The 26,840-nt window shown below is 42.8% G+C and overlaps 2 protein-coding genes across 14 annotated transcripts in view; one reads left to right on the top strand and one right to left on the bottom strand.

Moving 5' to 3' along the window:
• Window positions 1-14,086: 14,086 nt before the first annotated feature.
• Window positions 14,087-18,407, bottom strand: NANP (N-acetylneuraminic acid phosphatase). The gene is made up of 2 exons (XM_054821652.1): window positions 18,200-18,407; window positions 14,087-17,996 (listed from the first exon to the last, which is right to left on the bottom strand). The coding sequence occupies exons 1-2, from the start codon at window positions 18,287-18,289 to the stop codon at window positions 17,298-17,300; spliced, it is 789 nt and encodes a 262-aa protein (XP_054677627.1). The 5' UTR covers window positions 18,290-18,407; the 3' UTR covers window positions 14,087-17,297.
• Window positions 18,408-18,511: 104 nt separating this feature from the next.
• EIF2AK2 (eukaryotic translation initiation factor 2 alpha kinase 2) overlaps window positions 18,512-26,840 on the top strand; it is a 24,273-nt gene continuing 15,944 nt past the window's right edge. For 2 of the 13 annotated variants that reach the window (XM_054820142.1, XM_054820143.1), the window contains exons 1-4: window positions 18,705-19,508; window positions 20,382-20,478; window positions 20,982-22,996; window positions 23,416-23,541. In XM_054820142.1, coding sequence (XP_054676117.1) covers window positions 23,438-23,541 — 104 coding nt within the window. In that variant the 5' untranslated portion in view covers window positions 18,705-19,508; window positions 20,382-20,478; window positions 20,982-22,996; window positions 23,416-23,437. The other 11 variants (XM_054820138.1, XM_054820134.1, XM_054820136.1 and 8 more) reach the window with 11 other exon arrangements.

Raw genomic sequence — 26,840 nt, 5'->3', positions numbered from 1 at the left:
GCATGCCTTTACTTAAAAGCACAAGGTGGGCACTTTCCATGTCCTCCTGAATCATTTGCAGTTCATAGTCTAGGAACTGCTCACTTGTTTTTTGCTGTCTCAATGTAGTTTTTCTTAAATTAAGTGTTTACTAGGCTGGAGAAAAGAGACTAGAAATGTGTGAATGACTGGTTTCCAAATTCTTTGGCTGGGCAGGAAAAATGAAAGCACAATCGCATTCACAGTGAATGAAATATGTTGGTTCAACACCTCTTATTTTTTAAAGAGAATTTCGTCAAATTCAGCTTCAGAGTTTTCTTTGGAAAACACATTTTCCAAAATGTTTCCCAGGTGTAATCGGCATTCTCAAATCTTCTCCAAACTGTTAGACTTGAGATTACATTTTTTTATAAACAAGACATTTAAAAAATGGCTCAGATCTAAAAGTGATGCAACACTTCAATAATTTCTAAGACAAAAACTATTAAACAGTTTTGTGCTATTAAATATGATGGTAAGGGTGGCAACAAAGTATTGTACTCCAATGTAATTAAGTTCTTTCAATTTTCCCATGAAACTTAGCTGCTTCAAAGTGTATTCTCAGAAAATGCTAACTTCTCCAAGCTAGGGAAGTCACGCCAGAGTGTAATAGTTTCTGCATTATCCTCACTTTCATGTAATTAGGTATTTCAGAGACTTTTTTTTTCAGGACTTTTCAAAAACAGAACTAGGAAAAATCAAGAAAAAGGACTGGGAATAGGGAGTTCATTAATGAGAATCTCAACTAGAATGTAAGACAGATGGAAAAAAGAATAGTGAAAATAGTACAGGAAATCAAGAGCCTTTCGTCTCAAGTTAAAGTAGAGATTACAATATTACTTAGAGTTTGAAGAGGTCGTGTATGCAAGATGAAATACTACAGATTCATACAGCTGAGTATGGTTTAGAGATCAGTTCAGCATCTTTTCCTAAAAGAATAATGACATGGAGGTATTTAAAAATATTCATTTGATCACTACTTTCACAGTGCATTTGTACAGGAAATACCAAAATGCATCTTAGTCTCGTAAAGACCTGTAAGAATTGAATTAACAGAGAGAGTTAGTAAAATCCAAAATCAAATCAGGTACTTACATAATAAAAATAATCATTACAGAGAGCTGAAATAATCTCTCTGTGCTTAAGGGGTCTGCGTCCTCTCACTTCCCTGCATTCACAACTGAGTGCCCTCCAGCGTGGTGGGAACTGCCGAGCGCGTCTCTGACATTGTCCTCTGAAACACCTGGTATTGACAGCTGTCGGGAAAGGGGAGCGGACTTAGCACACTGACTGTTCTTCTGATTTGCAATGGTAATTCCTGCAGTGCCATTGCAGAAGTCAAAAACCACCCAAATGATCAGTTGTGTGTCCCATCTTGGACACAGAGCTTGGGCCACCCTCCTCTTGGCGTGGGGCGAGGGACATAGGAAGCAGCGTGCTCTTTTCAGCCTCCTGAGAGCCGAGTCTGAAGGATGTTTTTTAGCAGCTACTAATTAATATAGTTAGCTAGCTAACTAATTAGTTAGCTAACTAGTGCGCACTGTTTCTGGTCTCCAGAGAAAAATGTTTGGGCTTTGTCACCAACGGAACTAGCTGTTTTGTCGCAGTCTAAAGCCCAGCAGCAAATGAAAACACATGCAGTGTGGGTGGTCAGGTGATCAGAGCCCCAAAATAAAACAGGAGCTGCTTCGTCTGTGACCTGGGATATGGAGGGGTGGTACTGCTAGCCTCTGGCAGTGGTGGGGCAGTCTCTGGACACACTGATTTCGCTAAATGAAACTACCCTGCTGTTCATTTGTGCAGCTTCTTTCACCGCAATTATCTGCTGTTCCAATATATTGCTGTAGTATTTTTGTTCTATCTACTGGATCCTTAAAATAACAAATAGTGTCTTGGCTACAATGCAATGGGTTATTTAAAGGAGCGTGCAGAGTTGCCGATAAAGGGGGAATTCCAAATACAGGCAGAACCATTTAGGATTGCTTTGTGGTTGAACAGGCAAGGGCAAAAAGCTTGTTATTAATATCAGATTATCATTTTCTTAAAAAACAGATTAGGTTTTCCTTTTAAATAGACATCCTTATTAAAAAGGTCTCTCTTTGCTTGTGGCTGGATCTGTTTGGCTGAGTTGGATGATACATTATCAACATGTTGTGAGAGAACAAGTAATTTATTTTAAAAATCTCAAAATATGAGTTTTGCTTGCATCCAGGATAAGGAAATTATTTTCCTATTTTAGCAGAAGAAGGTATTCATCAGAATAAGGTATCCTGTCACCAGTAGGGTCAGTTCATCACTTAAGAGCTATTATTTTATAAATCACTGAATTTTTACTTTTGCAATTTGTTTATTTAGAACTCCTGCTCCTTTGGGTAGAGACCGTATCTCCTTAGGGCCACGTATAATTGAATGTGCATATATTTTCATTTTTATTTCATTTTCTGGTAAAAACCAGAAATGCTTGACAGCTTTTGAAAACAACTGTCTTTGCAGCTATGCTATCATGGCACACTGGTTTCATACAGTATTTTATCCAATCCTTTTAGTACAGAATGCAGCTCATCTATTTGTCATTCACTGAAACGCCATCCCGAGCACATCAACAGCACATTAAATTCCTGTCCAGCCGCGGTTTCACAGCGCAAGGAATGGATCTCAGTGCAAAACTATGCCCCAATGTTGCGCAGTCCCAAGCTGGTGATTTGTGGAGTTCTCCTTTGGGTCTTTCCATGGGGACTGTGGCTGCCTAAGCCCTCTGCCAAAACTGGGTTTCCCTAACATAGCTAACATTGACCTTCAGAATTATGCTGATTGGCCATATAATTTAAATTTAATCATATAATCTGAAGACACTCTTTATTCAGTTTTGAATGTTATATATTCCAGTTGAAGGTGACGATAAACTCAATTAACTAGGCTGATATAAACCTTTTTTAAATCAAATTAAATGCATTTCTGCAGTGGTTAGCATCTATTTCATTAATTGTGATTAAAAACTGCTTGGGAGTTAAATTGGTATGACTTTGAATATAGATAAAGCCAAGGGAAGACAGAACTGGCAGCTGAGCCTGAACCGGACTGGAAAGTTTGGCGTTCTTCTTTGTACCCAGAACACCAGAGCTTTGTTTGTTTTAATTAAAACTGGGATCCTGCAGAATGTAATGGATGTTGTTCAGAAAAGCTGCCCCCTTGTTTCTGATAATTGGATTTTTCTAGCCCAGATTAATATCCTGCCATGCCATTTCACTGGGTCCGAGAGGATTCCTCCAAATAATTAAAAAACTGGTGCTGAAGACTGTAACCACCTCATTAAGATAAACTTACAACAACAATTTAGGTTTGTGTAAGGAGTTCCTTTCTTTTTTTCTGGAAAGAGGCCACAGTTTGTTTAGCCTGGCAGGGGCAATGAACTGATTTTTATGTATGCAAAAGAAGCTTTTTAAGCCATTATTGCAGAATCACTGTGTCTCAGGTAACACGAGATTGGACCAGTAAGCTTTGACAGTGGTCTGCAGAAACTAATTTTGAGATGGTTACAGTGACCACATAATGAAAAACAGAATATATTCGGAAGTGTAAATATTTCCAGAGAACTTCTGGCACGGAGTCTCACAGCAAACAGAGACTGACAAACACACCTGCTGATACTGGATGCTAGAAATAATAGCTATTCTGTTTATTCATCAAAATGCTATTATCTATTTGTGGTTCATGCTTAATACGTTATGTAACAATATATCTAGTGCTGTTTCTGAAGATAAAGGATTGCTTACGATGTGATCAACTGGTATTATAATGACAGATCTAATTCATAAGTGTCAATTTTTGTTAGTTTCTGCATTTTTTTCTGAAGAATCGATACAGAAAACTTCTGATACGATTTAGCCCTAAGAAATATACAACCTGGGAAAGCTGGCTAGCCTATCTAGAAAGAAACTGTTGGAAAACCTCAGTGGAAAAATATTTGTAGGCACTGGAGGAGAATGAGACAGGCAGAAAGGTCTATGTCGGTGTTTAAAATATACATGAAGACGACCAGAGCTGTATCAATGAACAGGGTCAGGGGGCCATCAGCAGTTGCATGTGCTTGTGCTTATCACATACGCAAGTCACCGAGGCTCTGATTAAACGGGGTACTAAGGTACAAACCTAACTTTAAGCCTGAGAGCAGACTGATGGCACTTGCACTTGTCAAAATCTTTGTAGGCTCACAGAGGCTCCCCTTGCTTTGGGAGAGCTGATTTTAGACTGAAACTTGTGCAGTGCATAGCTTTTCTCAGGACTTCTTCTTAGGGCAAATTTTACATCAAAAGCTGTAAAATCCAGTAATGCCACATTTAAAGAAGTAAAATTTTAGTATCCACTTAGAGAAATATATTCTTTAAAAGCAATATTAAAAAAAAAATCTTATTTCTGGCTCCGATCACCAGCAGTGCCTTGTATACTAAGCATAACAAATGCCACAAGTATGAGGAGAGCAGTCGTGATGTTTGTAACTCAGTAAGTACAGGCTGAAGGAAGTATCCCCGCACAGAGAAGTGGAGGGCTATATTTTATTCTCAATAAGGGATGTGAATTGTGGTTTTGTAGTAAGGTAAGGTAAGATGTTTCTTTCTGTATGACTTACCTTGGGTATTTTCTTTAGGTCACATAATTCCTTGGGATATTTTAAATAACTATTATGGAGACTTCATGTGCTGGGTGAACTAGGCAGTTCTGAAAAGTGTATTTGAAAACACTCTCCTCCGGTTGTGTTTGGAAGGTGGGAGATAAGGAAGGTGGGAGGTGCCAGCCGGCACAGTGATTGTATCGGAAATACCTGCACATTTTCCCTGGTCTTCTGAGGTATTTGTCTGCAAGGTGTAAGGAGCCTCATATAATAGTTGCTAAATGAGAAGTGCAAGCTATATGCAAATGATATAAATTTCATCTTAATTCTGGGGAGATTTACTTGAGATTTTTTGGGGGAAAATATTGCATAAGAACATCTATCTGGGGACAGCCGAAAAGCTCAGATTCAGTCTAGTGTGCTGTCTGCAGGGGTGGCAAGTGGTAGACGACCGAGGAGGAGGATAGGAAGTGAGGCAGTTTCTAGGCTGCTCCTTTCCCTGGTAAGCACTTTTAGGTGCTGGCCGTAGGTGAGGTAGAGACTTCCAGAGGCATAAGCTGTATCCAGACCATTCTGCTCAGCATATTCTTTTGGGTGAATCCTCCACAAATTGATTGAATCTTTCTGAAACCATTTATGCTTTGGCAGTCACAACATTCTGTGGGAATTAATTCTGCATTTAACACATAGGGTGTCCGAGAAAGTACCTGAGTGCATACCTGTTTCCTGATACTGATGTAATACTTGCCTTGTGCTCACCTGCAGAGGTCCTGGGGCATCACTGCCCGAGATTTCTCCATTTTCCTCCTAGCAGCGTTTAGGTTAAAGCGCTCGCTACTCTACATACCATGTTCGTTTTCTGCACGCCAGACTGCCGCACACTGACAAATACCTGCCAGCAGCTATGGGTTTTGTCTTGGGAAATTCCAGGTAAACATGATCCCTCAGCCTCTCGCAGGTAACAGCTGCTACTTTTGCTCAAAGGGAATTCCCACTGACTTTGATCTGTAGAAGAGGACATCACCCCTGGTTTGTTTTGCTACAGTGAGGTAACAGACATTAGCTAAAATGTTTGTCAAGGACATGTGATAGCAGTTACTTCACAAGCACCAGGCCAGACTTTTCCACTGCTTACCTTAGTCATACACGCTTTGCTCTTAATGGAGTTCTTCTCTATCCACCCCAGTGAAAGCACAACTGGAGCCAAAGAACAGCAAGTAAGAACAGGACTGGGATGGATTGACCCTGGCTGGAGGCCAGGTGCCCCCCAAAGCCGCTCTGTCACTGCCCTCCTCAGCTGGACAGGGGAGAGAAAATATAACAAAAGGCTCGTGGTTTGAGATAAGGGCAGGGAGAAATCACTCAGCAGTTGCTGTTATGGGCAAAATAGACTTCACTTGGGGAAATTAGTTTAATTTATTGCCAATCAAATCAGAGTTGAGTAATGAGAAATTAAACTAAATCTTAAAAACTCCTTCTCTCCATCCCCCTTCTTCTTGGGCTTAACTTTACTCCCGATTTCTTTACCTCCTCCCCCCAGCGGCACAGGGAGACGGGGAATGGGGGTTGTGGTCAGTTCATCACACGTTGTCTCTGCCGCTCCTTCCTCCTCAGGCGGAGGACTCTTCACACTCTGCCCCTGCTCCAGCCTGGGGTCCCTCCCACGGGAGACAGTCCTCCACCAACTTCTCCAACATGGAGTCCTTCCCACAGGCTGCAGTTCTTCACCAACTGCTCCAGCGTGGGTCCCTTCCATGGGGTGCAGTCCTTCGGGAGCAGACTGCTCCAGCATGGGTCCCCCATGGGGTCACAAGTCCTGCCAGCAAACCTGCTCCAGCCTGGGCTCCTCTCTCCATGGGGCCACAGGTCCTGCCAGGAGCCTGCTCCAGTGCGGGTTTCCCACAGGGCCACAGCCTCCTTCAGGTGCCTCCACCTGCTCTGGCATGGGGTCCTCCAGGGGCTGCAGGTGGATATCTGCTCCACCATGGACCTCCACGGGCTGCAGGGGGACAGCCTGCCTCACCATGGTCTTCTGCAGGGGCTGCAGGGGGATCTCTGCTCTGGTGCCTGGAGCACCTCCTGCCCCTCCTTCTGCACTGACCTTGGTGTCTGCAGAGCTGTTCCTCTCACATATTCTCTCTCCTCTCTCTGCTGCTGTTTCTGCACAGGTTTGGGTTTTGGTTTGGGTTTCCACCCCCCCCCCCCCCTTCTTAATGATGTTATCCCAGAGGCACTTCCACCACTGCTGATGGGCTTGGCCTTGGCCAGCGGTGGGTCCCTCTTGCAGCCAGCTGGCATTGGCTCTGTTGGGCATGGGGGAAGCTTCTAGCAGCTTCTCAAAGAAGCCACCCGTGTAGCCCCCCCCAAACCCTGGCCACGCAAACCCAATATGAGGACAAATACCAGTTATTTCTCTGATATGACCTGTGGAAATCTGCAGGCATGTTGGATTTTAACCTTTTTACTTTCCAAATCTGTTGTCTTCTGGGCATGGAAAAGCACTGAAGCTTTTAGGAGGTCTGCTTTTCATTGCATAATGAAAAAATATTATTCATTAAAACAAAAGAGTTATTAGTTGTGCTTACTTTGGGCACGATGCACTGGCCAGCCTCCTGTGCTTATTTTATGCTAGGCACTGTAGAAACTTGTAGTAAGACTGTTCATCCAAGGGAGCTTAACAAACACATCCAGAAAAGTGGACGAAACAAGAGAGAGGAGCTGGATGGGCAGGAAAAGGAAAAAGAAAAGGAGGGTAGCAAGTGTAGCATGAGGCACATAATTCCTAGTCGGTCTTATGGCACAGCCTTTTACAGTCTTGGTGGCCAAAGCTGCATTGACCTTTTGCACTGACCCTTCCAGACTTTTAGCATCAAAGTTTTGGTATTTTGTGTCATTCTGGCCTGAGTAAGGCATAAAGGTCCTTTAAAATCATTGCATTTCACACATCTGGGGGCTGTGTGTCAAACAGGCAGGCACCTAGGCAATGCAGCATCCTGCCTTCTGAGCATCAAGGAAAGATCTTGGGGATTAAGGGGATTTTCTCTGTGCAAACATCTGATAATATTACTTAACATGGAGAAAGACCTCCTCTAAGACTAGACCTATTGAGAAAGCCCCAAAATGTTCCAGGCGCTTTCAGGAGAAGACAGGCAGTCAGTGCAGACATGGTGTTTATTTGAGTGTGTACTCTAATTCACAATTACTTGTCAGAGGTGCGTCCCTGCAGCAATACTTCTCCTGCACAGCTGTGCGCTCAGGTGAGAAGGGTTGCTGAGTGCAAGTGAACATTTTGAACCACTCCAATGCTGTGCTGTTTATTCCCATTATATGGACAGACCCTGCCACCATGCTGTTGTCCTTGGCCTAGGAGAGCTTCAGAGGAGGCTTTGCCTCAGGTTCAATGGCCAAGGCCACTATCCAGAGCCAGATGGACCTGGTTGTGAGCCCTGTCTCCACTCCAAGCTTGCTGTGTGACTATCAGCCAGTCACTCTGGTTTTCTGAGTCTCATTCCCTCTCTGCTAAGATGGAGACAGCAGTATTTCTGTACCTCACAGTGGGAGCACCCTTTATCTCTCTGTGCATGTTTCGCTTCGTCATCTTATAAATTCTGTCAGGACAAAACCTGGGGATTTTTATACATTTTTCTACTCTGGTTGGCTGGAGCAGTAGCAGCAGATCCAGCCGTGCTGCTGGTGGTCTGGCAGCCCTGGAGCTGCAGATGGCTCAACAGCAGCAGTCACAGAGCCCCCCAGCATGCGTGTTGGGCAGTCGTCCTGCCTGCACACCGTACACCCGGTGAGTGCCAAGCGTACCCTGTATAAGATGCACCGGGTGAGCCCTATACATTGTGGTACGCGTTTCTGAAAAGCCGAAGCCCTTTGCAGGTGTTGATCGGGTTTTCTATGCTCTTAGGGTCGATGTGATTACTGGGGTGGAGATACCCTTTGATGGGCTACTGCAGTTGCACCGGGCTGTGGTAACCTGTGGGCTGGTTCTGCTGAAAACTGATCCACAACTGCCACCTGCTGAGCACTGAGGAAAAATGCAGCAGAAATGCCTGCCCGTGTTCAAGGCTTCCTCCTGCGGGGACCTGAAGCCATCACTGAGCACCAAAAGGCAAGTCAGAGGAGCCGGGGGGAGATGCTGAACACCGTGTCATTGGGTTTGTGAGTGAAAATCAGCCCACGTTTTCAGGTGCCCGAATAGGAACGGGGGTGAGAACCACGGCCTGAATTGCTGGTCTGCGGATGCAGCCAAGAACTCCACAGAGTGAGAAAAATATGATGTAGTAGCAGGTAACAGCTTATAGTAATCCGTTACACGAGATCATAGAAACAAAGTGTTAGTGTGTTGTCTAATTATAGAAAGAGGAGCTCATGAGGAGAATTTTGAAATCCTAAAGACGTCACTGCAGCATCAGATGAAGGAAAAAAGTTCCTTTTTCTTAAATGAATCCAATAGCTACATGATATAAATCAAATTCATAAATAAAATAAATATTTATCCACCTAGATCAAAACCTCTTCTAAGCAGGGCTATCTTGCCTAGTGTGTTTACAATGCCTAGTAAGATAGGATCTCATCATAATTTATGATGTCTGGACAGTAGTGTGAAGTGACAAGAAAACTGCTCTGACCTCATTTATGGATACCAGGTATGTTTTATTTTTAAAACAGTGATGGAGAAAAAAAAAAGAGAACAGGAAACAAGCAAACAAACAACAAAAACTATTCTTGCATCTGTATCTAACAAATCTCTGATCCTCTGATGCCACCTGCTGAAGAAACACTGAAAATGAGAATGAAGTCTCCAGCAGACTACTAATTGCATTATTCTTATTATTGATTTCTTTTAAAATTTATATTATAAAAAATACTGAAAGGATTTTAAGAAACTTAGATGAGCAACTGTGAATATAATAAACTGGGTGTATTTTTAAATAGCCAAATGATAGGAGTTTCTTTTCAACCCTACTCCAGACACTAACTCCTTGTAATCAAGAAACGGTCCTATTATAGAACTTTAATTTTCTCTTTCTTCACTCCTAAATTAGCCACCCCAAAATTATCCTAAAATACCTTTACATCTCTTGATAGCAAGGATATCAAAGGAAAGGAAAGGATAGCTTATTAGCAGCACTGTGACTTCTTAAGGACATTGCTGTAGCACTCAGCAATACAGAAAAAAAAAAAAAAAAGCCTTTTTCTTAATCAAACCCTGTTATAGAGCAAGTGCATCCAGCCCCAAATACAGCACCCGGCCTTCATAATGAAAAATAGAAATAGAAAAACAGTGAGGCCCATTTCTGAATAGCCTTTAAATGTTTCATGCCAGCATGAACCTGTTGATAACCGAACAGTCGTACTGTGGCACTAAAATGGAGAACCCAGGCCAATTACAATTTTTCCTAGCAGTGTATTATAAAATTATTGTGCAGTATTCAAAAGCATGTTCTTTGCTCATCATTCACTGGTGACAGAACTTAAGCTGCAGAGACTACTAAGTCACCCTAAAAATTGCCGAGTCCTTAAAATGTTGAGAATGCAAATCCTAACACAGTGGCTATTAGAAGCCAAAGGGTTTTTTTTCTCTGTATTTTGTGTACATCTGTGCATGCTGCTCACACTGCAGATATGCACAAACACTGCTGCTCTACAGTAAAGAGAAAACCAAATGGGAAGTGGTTTGGGTGGCACAGTATTCAAAATAAAACCAAAAAGAAATTGTTAACTAGGTAGATTTATCTCAAAGTAAAGTATCTCCTGTTTTCATTTTGAGAAACAGCATAGGAATACGGTGTAAAATTATCATAATACAATATTAAGATGAACCTCTGGCTGCAGCAGTAGCAGTTTTTAAAACAGACATATAATATTTCACAAAGTAATGGGATAAAGATAACAAATATATCAAAGTAGTGTAGACATCAAGTTATTAGGTACCTTTTAAAATACTTTCAGATGAGAGGGATGGAAGCAAAAAAGTATTTTTACCCAGTTACATTTACTGAAAGAAAAATAAAGAAGCTGTTTGTGTCATTTATGCATTTTCTTCCTGAAAGGAAAAAAGGACTTAGAACATTCAGGACCCTTCTCATTTAAATGTCTGAAACAAAATACAATGGAAGGCATCAACAGTGTGGAAAACAAAGGCTGTCAGTCCATCCACTGCAGACTTCCTGATAAATCCTAACCCCAGTGAGATGGAACAGGCCACATCATTAACAGCGAAGACCACCCAACCAGTAGCACAAATGAAAATGGTTAAGCCTGGCTTTATCCGACAGACAGGCCTACAACACCCTAGTGCTCTGATGAAAACAGCACCGTAACTCTGAGGATACTTGTTGACCTCATGCATTAAAAGAATAAAAGAGAAGAATTTACTGAGATTCTTAACACTCGCATAGCAGAAGAACTAATTATATATATATATATATATATATATATGAGTAGTTGATGTATTTTGACACGTAATGATTTCACTTCCAGTTGGACCTTTCTGTTACACTGGTCACTGGCTCGGGAAAACGGTCTTCCCACATCTGCCTGAATGTAGAACCATTGAGCAGACTCAGCAGCAACACAAGTGAATAAAAACTTGCTCACCTGATGCTCACCAGGCTGGATTTTGACTAGAAAGCAAGATAAGTTGAAATGTTTTCCACTTTGTCTTTCCATCTTTGCTTCTGGGGAAACGGAGCCATAACTATTCTAAGAAGTGACTTCCTAGAATCACTGAGAAGTAAAAAAAAAAAATTCCTAAATCCCTGATCTAAAGCATAGTTCTTAGATGACCACAGTCATATATACTCAAATACATCTCTGTACCTTACTGGCCCTCTATTTCATTGCATTTTTGCAATATTGCTGGTGTAGCAAAATAGACATTTCCAGGGCAAAATAGAAAAAAGGACTTAACAAAAATGTGCATTAATAGATTAAATACTTTAAATAAAAGGTATATTAAAATGTAGTTGAAGCTACATACATAGTTTCTTCCATGTTGCCTAGTAATGTTATTTCCAAAATATAAAGAAGTTCAATTTTCTCAATGTGACAAACTTATTCTTGAATGTAGTTGACAGAAAAATGATGACAGCCAGTGATGAACGGACTGAACAGACATTGGGAAAATGCTGAAATGATAAGCAGTGTTTTGTTTTCCTCACAACATTCACTTCTTAAGTCGACTAATTGTCAACATTTATTTTGAAACTTGGAGAGGAGTCAGATTTGGTATTTTAAACCTGCCTTTATAAACCTTGACATACATAGGTGACTAACAGGATTTTGTTTGGATGCCCCTCCCCAATTTTTCCTTTTTTTTTTTTTTTTTTCACAGAGAGACAAATTTACCTAGTCTGTGTGGCATGAATGGAAGTTTCTTTGGAGGAAAGACCATTTAAAACAAACCTAGCCTGAACAGAAGCTTGCAGCACACAGCTGCAAAGGAGCTGGTACTAAATGTACATACTTAACATGATCTTGCTACAAAAGCTAGCTCTCTTCCATTACTTTTTATTGCGATCCTCTGCAAACTTCATCCCAAATGCTAGATACCCTTGTGATTCAGAAAGATATGGAAATGCAACCAGTGGAATAGATGATGGAGATCAATTAGCTGAGGGAGGAGAAGTGGAAGGCAGAAGTCACTTGCAGGTGATCTTACAGAAATGAGCATACAAATCTTACTTAACCTTGTGAAGTTCCACTGCTGTAAATGGCAACATTTCCCTACGTTAAATTAGACCCTATGCAAAGTTACCATCTGGTCTTTGGTTAGGTGTTGACTTGAGAAACATGGTTTGCACTTCTAAAGGACTGAGATTTCATACATTAGCACCATAATTTAATTTCATATTTTTTAAAATGCGCCTTTTTTGGCATTTGAGGGCTGTTCAGCAGAAGGCTGTCATGCAACCTTGTTTTTAGTAGATGGAATAAAAGGTCAAAATATGCTATATGGAGCAGGCAACGTGATGCTCTCTGTCCAGGTCCCTTGCAACATAGGCAGAAAGTTGCAGTTTTTGCTTTAGACACAGCTGACATCATCTCTGCATTGTTATGTCTCTTGTATGTGCACAGCGTGATCTAGAAAGCGAGTTATAATGGAGACAATCCCACTGCAAGGCTGATAGTAAAAGCTGTGCACAAAAGAACAGTATACCACTACATACAGCAGAGACACATTGCATTTCTATTTGTTGTTCTTCTCAACATGTTCAGATGATTTCCAGATGATGAGATGAAGAGTTCTGTTAGTATAGAATTAAAGTAGGATTTTATATTTTATTTAAAGGCCTCAAGATAACCTGGGAGTAAAAATCCCCACATTTTAGTGCTGAAGTTGAAAGAAGAATCACTATGTATGTGAACAGGAGAAATAGCTGTGATGGGTCAGACTGCTTCAATTAAGTTCAAAGCCCTATTACTGGTGTTGTCAGAAGCTTCAGATGAAAAGACAAATAGAACTGGTTCAGGTTAGCTGGGGCAGAGGAAGTTACCCGTTGTCTGTATTTCAGGAAATACGGAAACTTTTAGCTGTTACCCCATCCAAACATCCTATCTCTTTGCATTAACTTAGTATTCTAATGAAAGGTACTTTTCTCCTGTATAAAACATTCTGGTCACCTTCTAAGTACTCTAACTTTGTGCTAAAGTTTTTCAAGTGTGCAAGAAAATGTCCTCATTTCTGAGGCTGTCACTGTCCAGCTTAATGCCTTACACATACAAAGCTTCTTCAGTGAGAACAGAGATGCTGTGCTGTGCAGCTCTGGGATACTTCATACAGCTAGCTGGCACAGCCAAGTGCCCGCCATAGCAGCTTTGTCCCCCTTTACTCAGTTTCTCACCTAAAGTACCTCTAAGTACCTTTCCACCTCTTTCCACAGGTCCAGAAGATGGACAATTTGTTCCATTACCCCATGGAAAACTACCAGGGGACAGCTTGCTTTTCTGCAGCCAAGAGAGCTGCGAGTTGAGCAATCTCCTGCTCTCCCCTCTCCCAAAGCACACAGAGGTGAGCGTAGCAGTAGCTCAGATACAGCTTTGTGCACCCCTAACCTGCTGAAATGGGTTCCCTAGGCTTGAGATTACTGTATTTATTTATCTGCTTTGCAGTCTGTTCTTATGCTGCTGCAGCAGCCAGTGCCCTGACGTCAGAACACGTAGGCATATCTGAGCTGGCATTCATATTCACAAGTCAGGTTCAACTAGCAATGAACTGCAGTTGGGAATTCAATATACATAGTCCGGCCAAGAAGCTTCCTGAATACAGAATTATATTTCAGACCCGGTTTTAAATGATGGAAATTACACCCAATCACCACATCTAAACGTGAGGTCACAGATTTTGAAGCCTAATTCTATGCTATTTTAAAAAACAAACATAACTCTTGCCCTTTGTTGTAAACTGGTCATATAGTTATTCACGGTAATACAGAGCGTTAAAAGAAATGTTTTATAAACAAAATACTTTTATTAGACTAGTACATGGGTTATTTTAAATCAAGAATTAAAATAAAGTTTGTCTTAAACTATTGTTTCAGTTCATTTCACTAAAGTCAAAGTTACTGTAGATTAACCTCAGGAGGTAATATTTACCTGGAAAAAAAAAGTTTTTTAAAAATATAGATGGAATTTCTTTTTCCTCTTTTTGTTTAGTGTGTTTTGGCAATATAAACTAGACAATTTAGCTAATAGAGCGTGTAACACTAAGCAAAACCAGAACTTTACTGGAACTTATAATAGACTGTTTTATTGATCTGTTCCTGCTTCTGATGTGAAAAATATCCCATCACTACCTTTATGTTTCCATTTTGTTAAATATTTTTCATTAGGCTTTCTGTAAGAGCTCCATCCAAGAAAAACATCTTGAGTATTTAAAGATACTCCAGATACCTAATCCAGTTTATTGGGTAACTGCTTCTAAGACAACCCCTGGATAGAGAAATCCCTTCTGTTGTTTCTTCTTGTTTTATAGAAGCATCGTAACACTATTGCCCTATCTGGACACTGGTAGTCACATCCAGCCTGGTACAGAACTCAGCAATGGAAAAAATATACTTGGGTGTGGCCTCTACAGACCACACTATCACCTGAGTGTTCAGTTACAGAGCATTTTCATAGATTCATAGATGTAAGAAAACAACCAGCCATGTGCAAAACAAAGAGTAGTCTCTTCTAAAACAAGAGACCTTTTATACAATAAGCAGACTCATCATCCCACTTAAGAATGATGCAGTGGCAAGAGAATATGAGCCTCGACTTACTTACATTAAAAAATGGTAACCTGGCATGTCTATATCCTTCAGGCCCACAGAAAGAATTGTGAATTATTACTCTTTTTTTTTTTTAAATCTCAGCTGTATTGGAAACCTCACTCTGCCCTAAGTTCTATTACCCTGATGCTGTGCAAACAATGCAGAGTTATACTGCAGCTCCTTTGGGATGCTGTTGTAAGCAAAGTTGTTGCTTTTGTATCAGACAGTATGGTTAAAACAGATTACTTAATATGTTATCTTTTCAGGGATCCATCTAACCTTTTGGATACATTTCTATTTTTACACAATATTCCTCATAGGGTCAATGATCTTTACTATTTTTCTCTCAATCCTTGATTATAAGCAATGTTATTAGCAACGTTTTGCTCATCAACTAAACTAGTGACAGTTCTCATGCTCTTCCAAACGCTAAATAAAATCTTAACTTAGGCCTCTTACTCGAGTAACACAGGTGTGTCAAGTCAGTCCCACTGACTCCTGTTACATGTGGCAACTTAGCATACCACTGTAACTGGACCATTTCTAGCATATGCCTGCTTCCTCAAAGGTACAGGCAGGGCCTGCTTCTGTTCTCTTCATTGATCCTGATGTCTCAAAGGTCGTGGCTAGATAACATGAAGAGCCTGGACTGCTTTACCTTTTCTAAGGGACAATCGGATGAAAGGGGTTCAAACTTTAATGAATATTTCCTTTTTAAATTTTCCCTCAATGTAGAAGCAACGTATTTTGATGCAACCTAAACTCTTTGCCAAATAATTTAACCCAGATCACTAATAACCTCCTCAAAACTGAATCTGTCATCCTATGCAAGACTTAACTACTTAAATTCATGTCAAGTTAAACAAAGGACCCTTTCTTGTATATAGGATTCCTTCTACACACCCATTTCCTGGTAGGTTTCTGTACTTTTTGCTGATCTTTTATTGCTGTCCACATGCCAGACGCTCTTCTGCCAGCACCTCAGTATCCTTGTTCTCAAAAGATTTGTGATGGATTTATTCTAAAATATAAAATTTAATTGCTCATATATGGTCAGATATTCAGCCCAATGTATATGTAGCAAATAGGTTTTGAAAAAAGCAGGTTTTCCAACAAGTGTTTACATTTCCATTTAATATGTGAATACTTTCCCATTATATAGTTCATTTTATATATGAAGTATGAAAAAAATTAAGATAATGATCTGGGAAAGAGAAATCTTAAGTGTTTTAGAGAGTCTTCTCCTGCATCTAGTGGAAATAGCACATACACATGATAAAGTTGTACACTACTGTAATACATATGACATAATTTTCCCATTTCCTGGCAAAGAGTCATGAAAGCCATTTACAACTAGCTTATATTTTCTCCAGCGTAAGTCACATGAAATACATGTAGGAACTGGAGTAAGGAGGGACTGTATAGCAGTACCATTAAAACAGTCAAAAAATACACTGATCCTGCAGCTGAATCAGAGCAGTCATACACCTGAGCAAGGCCAAGAACAGTTTCTCAAAAAAGTCTGATCAAAATTCCCTAATAAAATCAGACAGAACAATAATATTAGCTTTAAAGAGTTTGACAGTACTGTAAGACCATTGAAAATATCCCTGTTTTTTGTCAATTACATTCCAACAAAAATCATCACCTGAATTACAAGTATACTGCATATCTGCATAAGCACCAAGATAATATAAAGTAAAAACTTATCCATCAAGTCCCTCTGATAAATGGTCCCCTATACAAATGGAAATTTTTAATGTACATTTAACTACTTTTAGCAAGAGATACAGATTCCATAAAAGAAAAGTCACTGCAAAGTCTGAAAAAAAATTCTAAAACTTGAAAACTTGAAAAAAGATCAAAGGTAGAGCATTTTCTAATGGTCTGATACATAGTAAATTCTGTCTATAGATTCTGGGTTTAGAAATAGCAAAATTTACTCCAGTTCCTGAGATAAAACTGCAGATCACTTGTGAAGATTTACCAGATTGTACCACACTCTCTTTCTTACCTTCTTTTACACACTGCAAACAAGGTTTGAACTGAAGCTTCTGCTAAACTTACAAGTCAGCAAAGCATGTGAAAGATCAAAACATTCGAATTTTCTTTTCCACTATAAAAACAAGAGACTGGCAACTTAGGTCAGAGACAGATAGACTTGAGCCACAGTCTGTCAAAACAATTTCCAGATAGAGGCAGTTGTTTTAAATTAACTGCACTTGCATCTCTTGAATTAATCTAATTCTTTGTTTCTATCCTGTTTTCACTGACCACTGTGTTTGTATCCATCTGCTGTTTAAGAAAGCATACCATACATGAGTTCAAAATCCTAGGGTCAACTTTTTTAAAAGAGGGTGTGTCATCTAACAGCTCAGTACGTCTCTGATTGTGTGCTGGAACCATCAATGTGCTGCTTCGTTACTACTAGCCATATGGTCTGTTCCTAACTTAGCATTCATTTTGTGCTCCATCTTCTGTAAAACCGCTGGAAGATCCAGAACAGAATAAATAATATAATGAGGTACTGGGGAGGTATCTACTGGGGTAGTCATTGCTTTGTTTAACCAGACAGTTGCTTTCAAGCCAGCATTCAGGCCTCCTTGAATATCTGTATCTAGAGAGTCACCAACCATAACACACTCTGCCGGCTGCACCCCTAGGAGATCACAGCAGTAGTGAAATATGGATGGGGCCGGTTTCTCTTCTTTCTGCTCTCCTCCCACAACGATGGCATCGAAGTAGGGCTGACAGGCACACGCTTCGATCTTCTCCCTCTGCGTCTGTTTGTCGCCGTTAGTCAAGAGCAGCAGGCGGACCCCTTTCCGCAGCTCGGTGAGCATGCTTCGCGTGTCCTCGGCCAGGGTGAGGTGCTGGAGGCGGGTCGTTTTCCACAGGAAATAGCACTCGGCGGCCAGGTGTCGGTTCGCCTCCCCCCCGATCGTCTCTTGGATCGCTTCCTCCCAGTGCGAAATCCGCAGGTCGGTGATGCACATCTTGGCGGGATCGTGACACTCCTTGAGAAGCTTGGCCTGGACCTTGTCGCAAATGGCACGGGCTTCTCCCTCACCGCAGTGGTGCTTCGACTGCAGGGCATTTATCACCTTTAACAGACAAGAGGCCCTGAGCAGCGGCAGCGCCTGGCGCCGCGCAGCCCCCTCACTCCCACCGCCGCGTCCGTTGACAGCCCCCGAGAGGCCCCCGGCTGCGTGTCAGCACCGGGCAGGCGGCACCGCGGCCGGCGGGCAGGGGGGCGGGAGACGCGCGGCGCCGCGGCCGCCGGGCCGTGAGGGGATAAGGGCAGTACCTCCTCGATGGCGCGCCGCCCTGCCGCCGCCGTGTCGACCAGCGTGTTGTCCAAGTCGAAGAACACCGCCTTGACGCCGTGCACCCCCATGGCGCCTCCTCTCGCGAGAGCCGCCCCGCTCTAACGGCCGAGCCGCGAGGGCGGAAGGAAGCCCCAACCGCCGCCAGAGCCCCCCGTGCCGGGGCACAGCGGGGCGGGGGCGGGCACGGGCGCGGCCGGCCCCGCCCCTTGCCGGCGCAGGGGCGGGGCCTTGCCCAACCGCGGGGCGCTGCGTCACACCCGTGAGGCAGCACGTGGCGCGGGCGTTGCCGGTCAGTGTGGGAGGGGAGCGGCTGCCCCGTCTCTCTGACGTAAAACGTGCTCCTCGGTGCGTGCTGGGCCGCGGGTGGGGTTTTGCCGGAAGAGAAGGGCTGGTGTCACTCGGGGCCCTGGGGCGGGGCTGTGGGGAGACCTTGCCGGGCTCACCGGGGGGGCTTGTGCGGGGCTGCGGCGGGGGAGGGTGGTTGCGGGAGGAGCTCCCGTGCCGCCGGGTCCTGCGCGCCTCTTGCCGTGCCGGCTGAGGGGAGGGAGCCGTGGCGGCTGCTGAGCCGAGGAGGAGGTAGCTGTCTGAGGCGGGAGTGGGACGTGTGGAAAGCGGCGATACGGGGGCCCGAAAGTGGCGGTGGGCGGGGCTGCTCCTTTGGTTTTGGGGTTTTTTTTGGTGGGGTTTTTTTCCCTTTTTCTGTTAGGGAGTGCTTTCTGGGTGAGGCACTCGAGAGCCGGCATCTGATTTGAGAGTACCTGTTGAAATGTTGCCAGGGGACGACTTTACCGTGAAAGGGTTTCCACCCGGCAGCGGTTGCGCGGCCGCCCCCGCCCGCGGCTTTCCTGCCCGCCCCGCCGCGCTCCCTCCTGCCCGCCGCAGCACCGCTCCCTGTGCCGTCCCCGGGGCTCGCTGCCTTATCGCTGTCCTCAGCGGCTGCTGTCACTGGTGAAGCCTGTTATCGCCCTCGGGAAATGTTAGCAGGAAGTTCACTTCGCGGTGTCACTGCGTGGCGCCCAAAGATACCGAAGTCCGTAGGTTTGTACTGCGCAGCATTCCGTGAACAGGCCTTGGTGAAAAGGGCCCTGCTCGGAGGAGGACATACACGCAAGAGATGCGGTTCGATTTGGCATGCAGGCACAGCGCCTTTCCCGGTTCTGCTGTTGCCTTCTGGAGCAGAGTCACCTGTGGGCAAAGCAAGCCGCAGTCTCTTTCCACAGCACCAGGATGATTTGTTCATGATAACGTCAAAACCAATGACTCCATTATGAACACTTGAGTATTTCGGTAATTGGTGTGATAGTAGAATATTTGAAATTCCAAATGTCAATAGTTTCTAGAGCAAACGAATGCAAAGGGCATTTGGACGGAGGCATGATAGAACAAGTTTTATAGTTGCATGGACCAACTGCTGTTTCAGAATAATTTTCCTGCGTGGGGTTTAACAGCAGGCTTGATTGCTCAAGTAGTATTTAACAGGTTGCCCAGAGAGGTTGTGGAGGCCCCATCCTTGAAAGTGTTTAAGACCAGGTTGGATGAGGCTTTGGGCAATGTGGTCTAGTGGAGGGTGTCCCTGCCCACAGCAGGGGGGTTGGAACTAGATGATCTTTGAGGTCCCTTCCAACCCTAACCATTCTATGATTCTATTCCTGTTGTTCTGTGATAACGTTTTGATGAACACAGTATTTTTTTTATCTGCCAGCAAGCAAATTTTGTGAAGTTGATTTCTGTTAATGCTGCTAGTGTTGATTAGACGTTAATAATGAGACACAATTCACAAAGCTGGAGGAAACTTTACATCATACCAGAGCAACTGGAAGCTCATTCCAGGCCACTTTCAGTTCTGAAAACTGCACCCTTGATAGCAGTCTCCTTGTCTGATAAAAGATGTTGAGTCACATGTAAGGCCAAAAAAAATTGTGCTAAAGAGCTTGGTGTATGGCAAGTAAAACTACAGTGGGCAGGCACTTAAGGACAGGGAGGGATTCTGAGAAGAAACAGCCATGGTCAAGGATCCTGTAGTTGAGGAAATAGGAGGTGTTTTAATAAAATTGCTCTAGCTGACATGTAATAAAATGTGCTACTTTCATTTGATAAAACGGAAAAAAAAGTGTTAGGCGTGTGGATTTCACGTGCCTCTACTGAATTACTGTTTTTCAGAATTTACATAGAAGAGTGATTAAAAATAGCCGAATTTCTAGGGTTCACTCCGCTTATGAAGATGGCGTCTGTTTCAGACAGCCCTGCGTTCCAGCCAGTGAGTAGTGGATCCTATGAAATGTGCACCTTTCAGAAAAGGAACGCTTACGTAAGAGTAATCTTTCTGCTTTCTTTGACAGTTAGTCAAAGAGGTCATAATTGGAAAATAAGTGTCTTAAAAGATTTTATAAGATACATATCTTTACTAGAAGCTTTCAGATACAGAATTGAAGCAGTTGAACCATGGATTATAATTATATTTTAAACTTATTTTTGTTATTTTATTTTTGTTTTTCTCATCAGCTGACTGTACGTGGAAAACTTACGCTCACTTCAGAGTAGGACTGCAATTGTAAAATGTGCTTTCCTGTATATTTGTAAAAGTCACTGCAAGGTGGTTTAACTTCAGACAGCCACTTGCCATGGTATATTTTTATGAACCCTGGGGTTAGCAAATAAGGCCACTCATGACAGTCTTTTCTATGAGCATTTCAGCATGCGTGATCCATGTGCAATCTTATGCTCTCAGCCACATGCATTACTTTCTTGTTCTTTCTGTAGGTTCCCTGGAGGCTAGAAATGCCTTGCAGAAGCTCAGAGCCAGGAAAGGAATGATGATCAGAAACCTAACTAGGTGCCAAGTTGAAACATGAGGTGCATTGCGTGTTCTAGAAGTGATAATGCAAGAATGCCATTCTGGTATCTTTAAATGAGGCCCATACGTAGAGTTATGAAATTGCTGCAGGTGGGTTTTAACAAAGAAGGATGTCATGAACATTTTCAAAGAAACCAGTTTTGTCCATATATGCAGAAATAATAATTTGTAAATTATGTGACTCATATCATAGTTCATCTTTCCCCCCCCCCCCCCTGATGATTATACTTAGAAGTTTAGCATTTTGAACTCTCTATTTTTTCCTCTGCATCCCCACTAGCAACTGAATGGGTTCCTTCTTGGTTGTGTCAGTGCTATGGGATAGCCGGTAGGTGCCCAAGCCACGTCCTCGTTCTGAGGATGGGACCTAAAGCTTACTGCTGTCTTCCTTCTCTCTACAGCTGTCTGGTCTCCCCTGGAGGGAGGTCTTGCAGGGGATGGGAATCAAACCCAATAGGTTATGTATCTGGGTGATCAGGAATAGATGTTGAGTGCACACAGTGGGACACATCTACTCCATGCTTTAGATAGAGCCTCTGGAAACTAATCTTGGAGACCTTTTTCTTTTATTTTCTTTCCTGTTTTAAGTGCCTTAATGTTCAGGGATACCCATAACATATTTTAAGTTTAAAGAAGGGTTAAACAATGAGAGATGAAAAATTGCTGTCATGTTGGAGAAAGTTATTTGTTGTCCAAGGCCAAAACAGGACTGTGAGAAGTTTAAAGAGATCTGAGCAGGCTGAGTGGATTGACTAACAGTGTTCAGTTCTAATCAATGCAGACAGTCCAGGCTGGATTTTTTCTTTTTAACTTTTCTAAATTCAGCATGTGCATTTTGGTGTGATCTGTAAAAAGTGGGAGACCACCTTTGTAAAATCAGCTCTTATCAATACAGAAGGAACATGATGAAGGACTATGTAAAAAAGTATGTTGTTTGGTTTTTTTCTGAATTCACATTAGCAGTACAGCTTCATTTGGAATGACTGTGCTTACTGATCACCTCATTAAAGAATTCACACAGATGTAGAATTGGAAGGGTAGAGAAGGTGTTCAAGGGGTGAGGAAAAAGAGAGAGAGATTGCAGGAAACTGGGATGCAATAAAATAATATCCAACCGGAAGGATAGCAGCTGAATTTAAAATTCAAAATGTGTGAAAAGAGATACTTTTTGTTACGTGCCCTAACTATGGTTTGGAATTTGTTTCTTTGGGAAGCTGCTGAGGAACAGACTATTGTAGAAGAGTGTGATACTGATAGGAACACCGAGAACATTTGGAGCTGTAGTTAACTCTGTCACACTTTGTAAGGGATATGAGTGTTGACCGGCTAGTCAGAGAGGGAAAAGGGCTACTAAAAAAATGCATTTAGGAAAAGCTGGGTGCATCACTGCTTTCCACTGTCCATATAGATGAGCTATAGCATGTGGTTACTGTAGCTGCCATGTATAACTTGTAACCGAAAAAAGTAACAGGAGGTCAGGGGAAAACGCCGGTGGGGTAACTCTGCCAGTGCGTGAAACATCTCCTGGAAGGAGCGTGCCTGCCCCGCAGCCCGACCTGCCGGCATGTTGGGCGAAGCTGACCCGGGAGGCCGGGGCGAACCGCGGCCTGAGTCGCCGCGGTGCAGCCCGCCCTGCCGCGTCCGGGGCTGCCTTCTGCTTTTCGGTTTCATTTCCAGCCGGGGCGGGCGGTGCTGCGGGAAACGAAACTGGGGCGGTGCATGCGAGCCGCCGCGCCGTACTGGCAGCTGGAGCTTCCGGGGGTGCTGGTGTGTCTTGCCCGCGGCTCGGAGGTACCGGCGGGGCGAAGGCGCGGGGAGGGCAGGGGATCCATTCGTTCCCGCCGAGGCAGGCTGCCCGCACCTCGGCGCTCGACGGCTGCCTGCCGGCTGCTCCACGGCCGGGAGCCTGGATTCATCTTCGGTACGTGTCACTGAGCCTGACAGTCATCGCGGTTTGAGAGGATGTGTTAAAATGCTTCCTGGTGCCCTCTGAAGGAATCGATTCTAATTCCGTCTGGAGAAGCGTTACTTGATTTTTTTTTTTTTTTCCCCCACAGGATTTGGTGAATGCTTCAGCCTTTTCCTGCCAAGAAATCTGCTAAGAAATCTTCTCTAATCGCTAAATTCTCTGGTCTGCTTTCTAAATCTGTTATTCCAAGCAATGAGTCTTTAAGCAACCACTTGAATTCGAAATTATAATTATTATTCCACGAACTTTATGTTACTGGCACCAGTTTTCTTTTGTATATCACAGCAGTGGTCTGCCAGGATTAGAGGCTGTGTCTATGCTATGCCTGGAGGCACAGACATACCTTTGAATGTTGCTTTGTTGCTTTGCAGAACCTTTTGAGATTGTGCCAGAATGGACCGTGAGTGTATGGACAAGATCAACAATTACTGTCAAAAGCATAAACTTACACTGGCTTATGCCAGTGTCAGGATGACCGGCCCATCTCATGATCCTGAGTAAGTTCACTATGCGTGTCATTAAACATCAGGACTCTTCTTGCAGTGAACGAACTGGCTAAAGCTTGCAATCATAGAAGTTAATTTCCTGAAAGCGTGTATGTGGCAGGAAAGCTGGTTGAAACCATAAAGTGAGTGGCAGGTGGGTGGTGCATTTCCATGTATGATCTATGCTAACTTAAGTGCTTTGATTTCTACTTGGTTTTACAAAGCATGAAAATTACTTGTGATTTATGCTGTTAGTTTCTCACCATAAAGGTTGGGTGTATATTAATTGATTTGGTACCAACATGGTTTATGTGTAGTTAATTTTTGAACATGTGACAAGAGAGGGGTCTCTTGCTTAAGCGGTTTTGTTTTTACTTTTAGAAACAATTACAGGTGGTAGAATATGTCTTATTTTTTAACACAAATATGGTATTTTGCTATTTTTTTTCCTTACCAGGGATCATAGATACTTAAGATCTATGATGTTTCCTTGTGTGATTTTTTTAAATTATTTTTGCTAGTTTGCATGAAGACAAGCCTTATGCTAATAATTAGTATGTTTCTTTTGATGTCTTCCATGTTGCCAGCCAGCACTGTCTGTGCTGATTTATTCTTAGACCTGACTGTAGTCCAGAAATAAGTTAATAAGTATTATCTGGATCTTAAATGTTAATCAGTTGTCTTAATTTTTTTCCCCGTGTGGCTCATGTAATTTAAAAAAGTAACCCTTATCGCAGTGACGGCCACAGCTGTGGTCACACAGCTACATCTTCATGCTTCAAAAGCGATGGCATGGCACTAGCAGAATTTACATGCATTTTAAATTTACTCATCCCATTTATTGTGCTTTTTCATTTTTTTCTGTGTGCTCTGCTATGTTCACAAATATAATTCAATGCATTCTCTTGTATCTGTAAGTGATGTGAGGTGTGACAGTGATATCTGGGGAAATCCTGGAAAATTTGGGCTGTTCCAAGGAGTACAATGTGCAGTGTCTGGCTACAGCAATGAGTGCTGTAAACCTCTGTTGGTGCCCTTGTGTGCTCTTTCCGGGTGCTCTGCCTACTAACGGGATGCATTGGCCATTGCTGGTCCTGAGCTGCCTCCCTAATTCTTCTCTGCTGTGTCCCATCTCATAAGTCATCCTGCAGCTGTCTGAGGCATGATGCAGAGACACTTCCTGTCATCTCCTCCTGTCCTATCCTGGTTTTAGTGCTGTAGCTGCTTCCATTGCAATGTCTGGCAGGGTCAGTGCTGAACACAATGTAAGAAGGTGGAGAAAGTCTGGGCTGGCTCAATCCTGAGCAGCTACAAGCTCTTTTGGGCTGGGAAGGTAGGGTGTGGACAACCAGGCCAGACCTGCCTAATCCTGACAAGTCTAGGCAGTGCTTATTAACTTGGGGTCCGTGGTGGATAAGCATGACTGTACTTTTGGGACTAACTCATGCACACTCATTCAGGTGATTCTCAACTCAGATAATTAACTCATGGGTCATTGAGACTCAGACTGCAGATTTCCTCAGGGTGCTTAAATAAAATGGTGAATTTTGGATGCAAAGTCATAGCTGAATGTGTGTAGTATTCAGCGCTTAGATATGAGTTGGCTAACAAACCCTTTCCCAAAGAATGATCTTTCTTTCATGCCTTTTTTTTGTTTTTTGTATGCTGTTTCCTACGTATAGCCTATGTAGCACACTGTGGTGTGCCTTGTCCTACTGTTTACCTCCTTAAGATCTTTCATTGAGGCTTGCTTATGCAATGATTGCAAACGCTATTCTGCATCTGCATTGTTTTTCACCCAAACATTTAATTAAAGGGACATGGAGAGTGAAGTTGGAACAATAAGAAAAGTAAATTTCTGAAGTCATTCTACTATTTGAGACAAATTGTCCCACAGAGAAACTCATGGTGTTATACCTAGACTGTTTCTTTGTGTGAGTTTATCTTGTTGACTGTGAGCTCCTGTATCTATATTCTCTGCAGAAATCTAGTTGTTGTTTTCTCCTCTGTTGCCTTTTGTGCAAAGGCAGTAGTAAAAACATTAGGGATTTTGCAGGACAAGTCGGATCTGGGCAAGAACTGATTTTGGTGGAAACCAACCATTCGTTATTAGGCCACTGTGGTGGGTTGACCCCAGGCGGCAGTGAAACCTCAGCCAGCCCCTTGCAGTGGGGTAGGGGAGAGAATCGTAAGGGTGAAAGGAAGAAAAACTTGTGGATGGAGATAAAGACAGTTTAAGTGAAGCAAAGCTGTATATGCATCCAAAGTAAAGCAAGGAATGCATTCATCACTTCCCATCAGCAGGCAGGTGTTTAGCCATTTCCAGGAAAGTGGGGCTCCATCATGTGTAGCGGTTATTTGGGAAGATAAACATTATAAGGCCAAATGTCTCCTCTTCCTCCTCCTTCCCCCAGCTTTTACTGCTGAGCGCAATGCCGTATGGCATGGGATACCCCTCTGGCCAGCTGCCCTGGTTGTGTACCTTCCCAGCTTCTCTCACACCCCAGCCTACTTGCTGGGTGGCCAGAGTGGGGTTAAAGAAAAGGCTTTGATGCTGTGCAAATACTGTTCAGCAATAGGTAAACCACTGGTGTGTTACCAACACTGTTTTGCTCCCAAATGCACAACATGGCACCAAACCAGCCACTATGAAGAAAGTTAACTCTGTCCCAGCCAGACCCACTACAGTCAGTCCCAACAGTTCCCTGTTCTGGCTCAGGGAGTTGCTCTATGGGAAGCAGTGCATGCACAGTTGTGCAACGGAAGGCCGAGGGATTGGTGGTCCAGTGTGGAACGGCAGGATTGTTTTGGGACTGCCTTTAAATTCATGTCTTATGAAGAACCAGACACCTTTTTTTGCACTTACTAAATAGTGTATGTAGCAGTGTATGTAGCAGTGTATCAAAGGTGAGTGTTGATGTCATGTCTGGATCTGTGAAATCAAGAGTAGCTAATCTTTCCTCTCTATATAGTTTTGCAGTGCTGAGATGTGTCCTGGTGTTAAGGCTTCACAACCTTGCCTGTAACAATGCTGACCTTATGCATTCTTTTGCTTTTAACAATTTCAGTAATTTTGCTTTTAAAAAGCAGTTAAGCATTTAAAAATACTGTTAGAACTAATAAAGTACATGCATTTGTGACCAGGGAGCTAACATTTAAAAATATTTCTACTAAAGAATTATGATAATCAGGAGTTAGATATAACAAAAACACATGAATACTTAAATACCTCTACAGCTAACTTAGAGTGCTTTGTAGATAATAAAGTTGAATCTGAAAAAGTTAAGTATATATGAGACAAAATGTAACAA

Source organism: Grus americana, chromosome 3, assembly GCF_028858705.1.
Source record: "Grus americana isolate bGruAme1 chromosome 3, bGruAme1.mat, whole genome shotgun sequence".
Lineage (NCBI taxonomy): Eukaryota > Metazoa > Chordata > Aves > Gruiformes > Gruidae > Grus > Grus americana.
Note: the sequence above shows the minus strand (reverse complement) of the source record. Positions and strands in the feature narration are given on the sequence as shown.

What these genes read in the sequence shown, in the direction of transcription:
- NANP (XM_054821652.1), bottom strand. Translation starts at nt 18,289, where the DNA reads ATGGGGGTGCACGGCGTCAAGGCGGTGTTCTTCGACTTGGACAACACG. An exon ending in GGCGGCGCGCCATCGAGGAG is followed by an intron (nt 17,997 to 18,199) that starts GTACTGCCCTTA and finishes TGTCTGTTAAAG; the next exon opens with GTGATAAATGCCCTGCAGTC.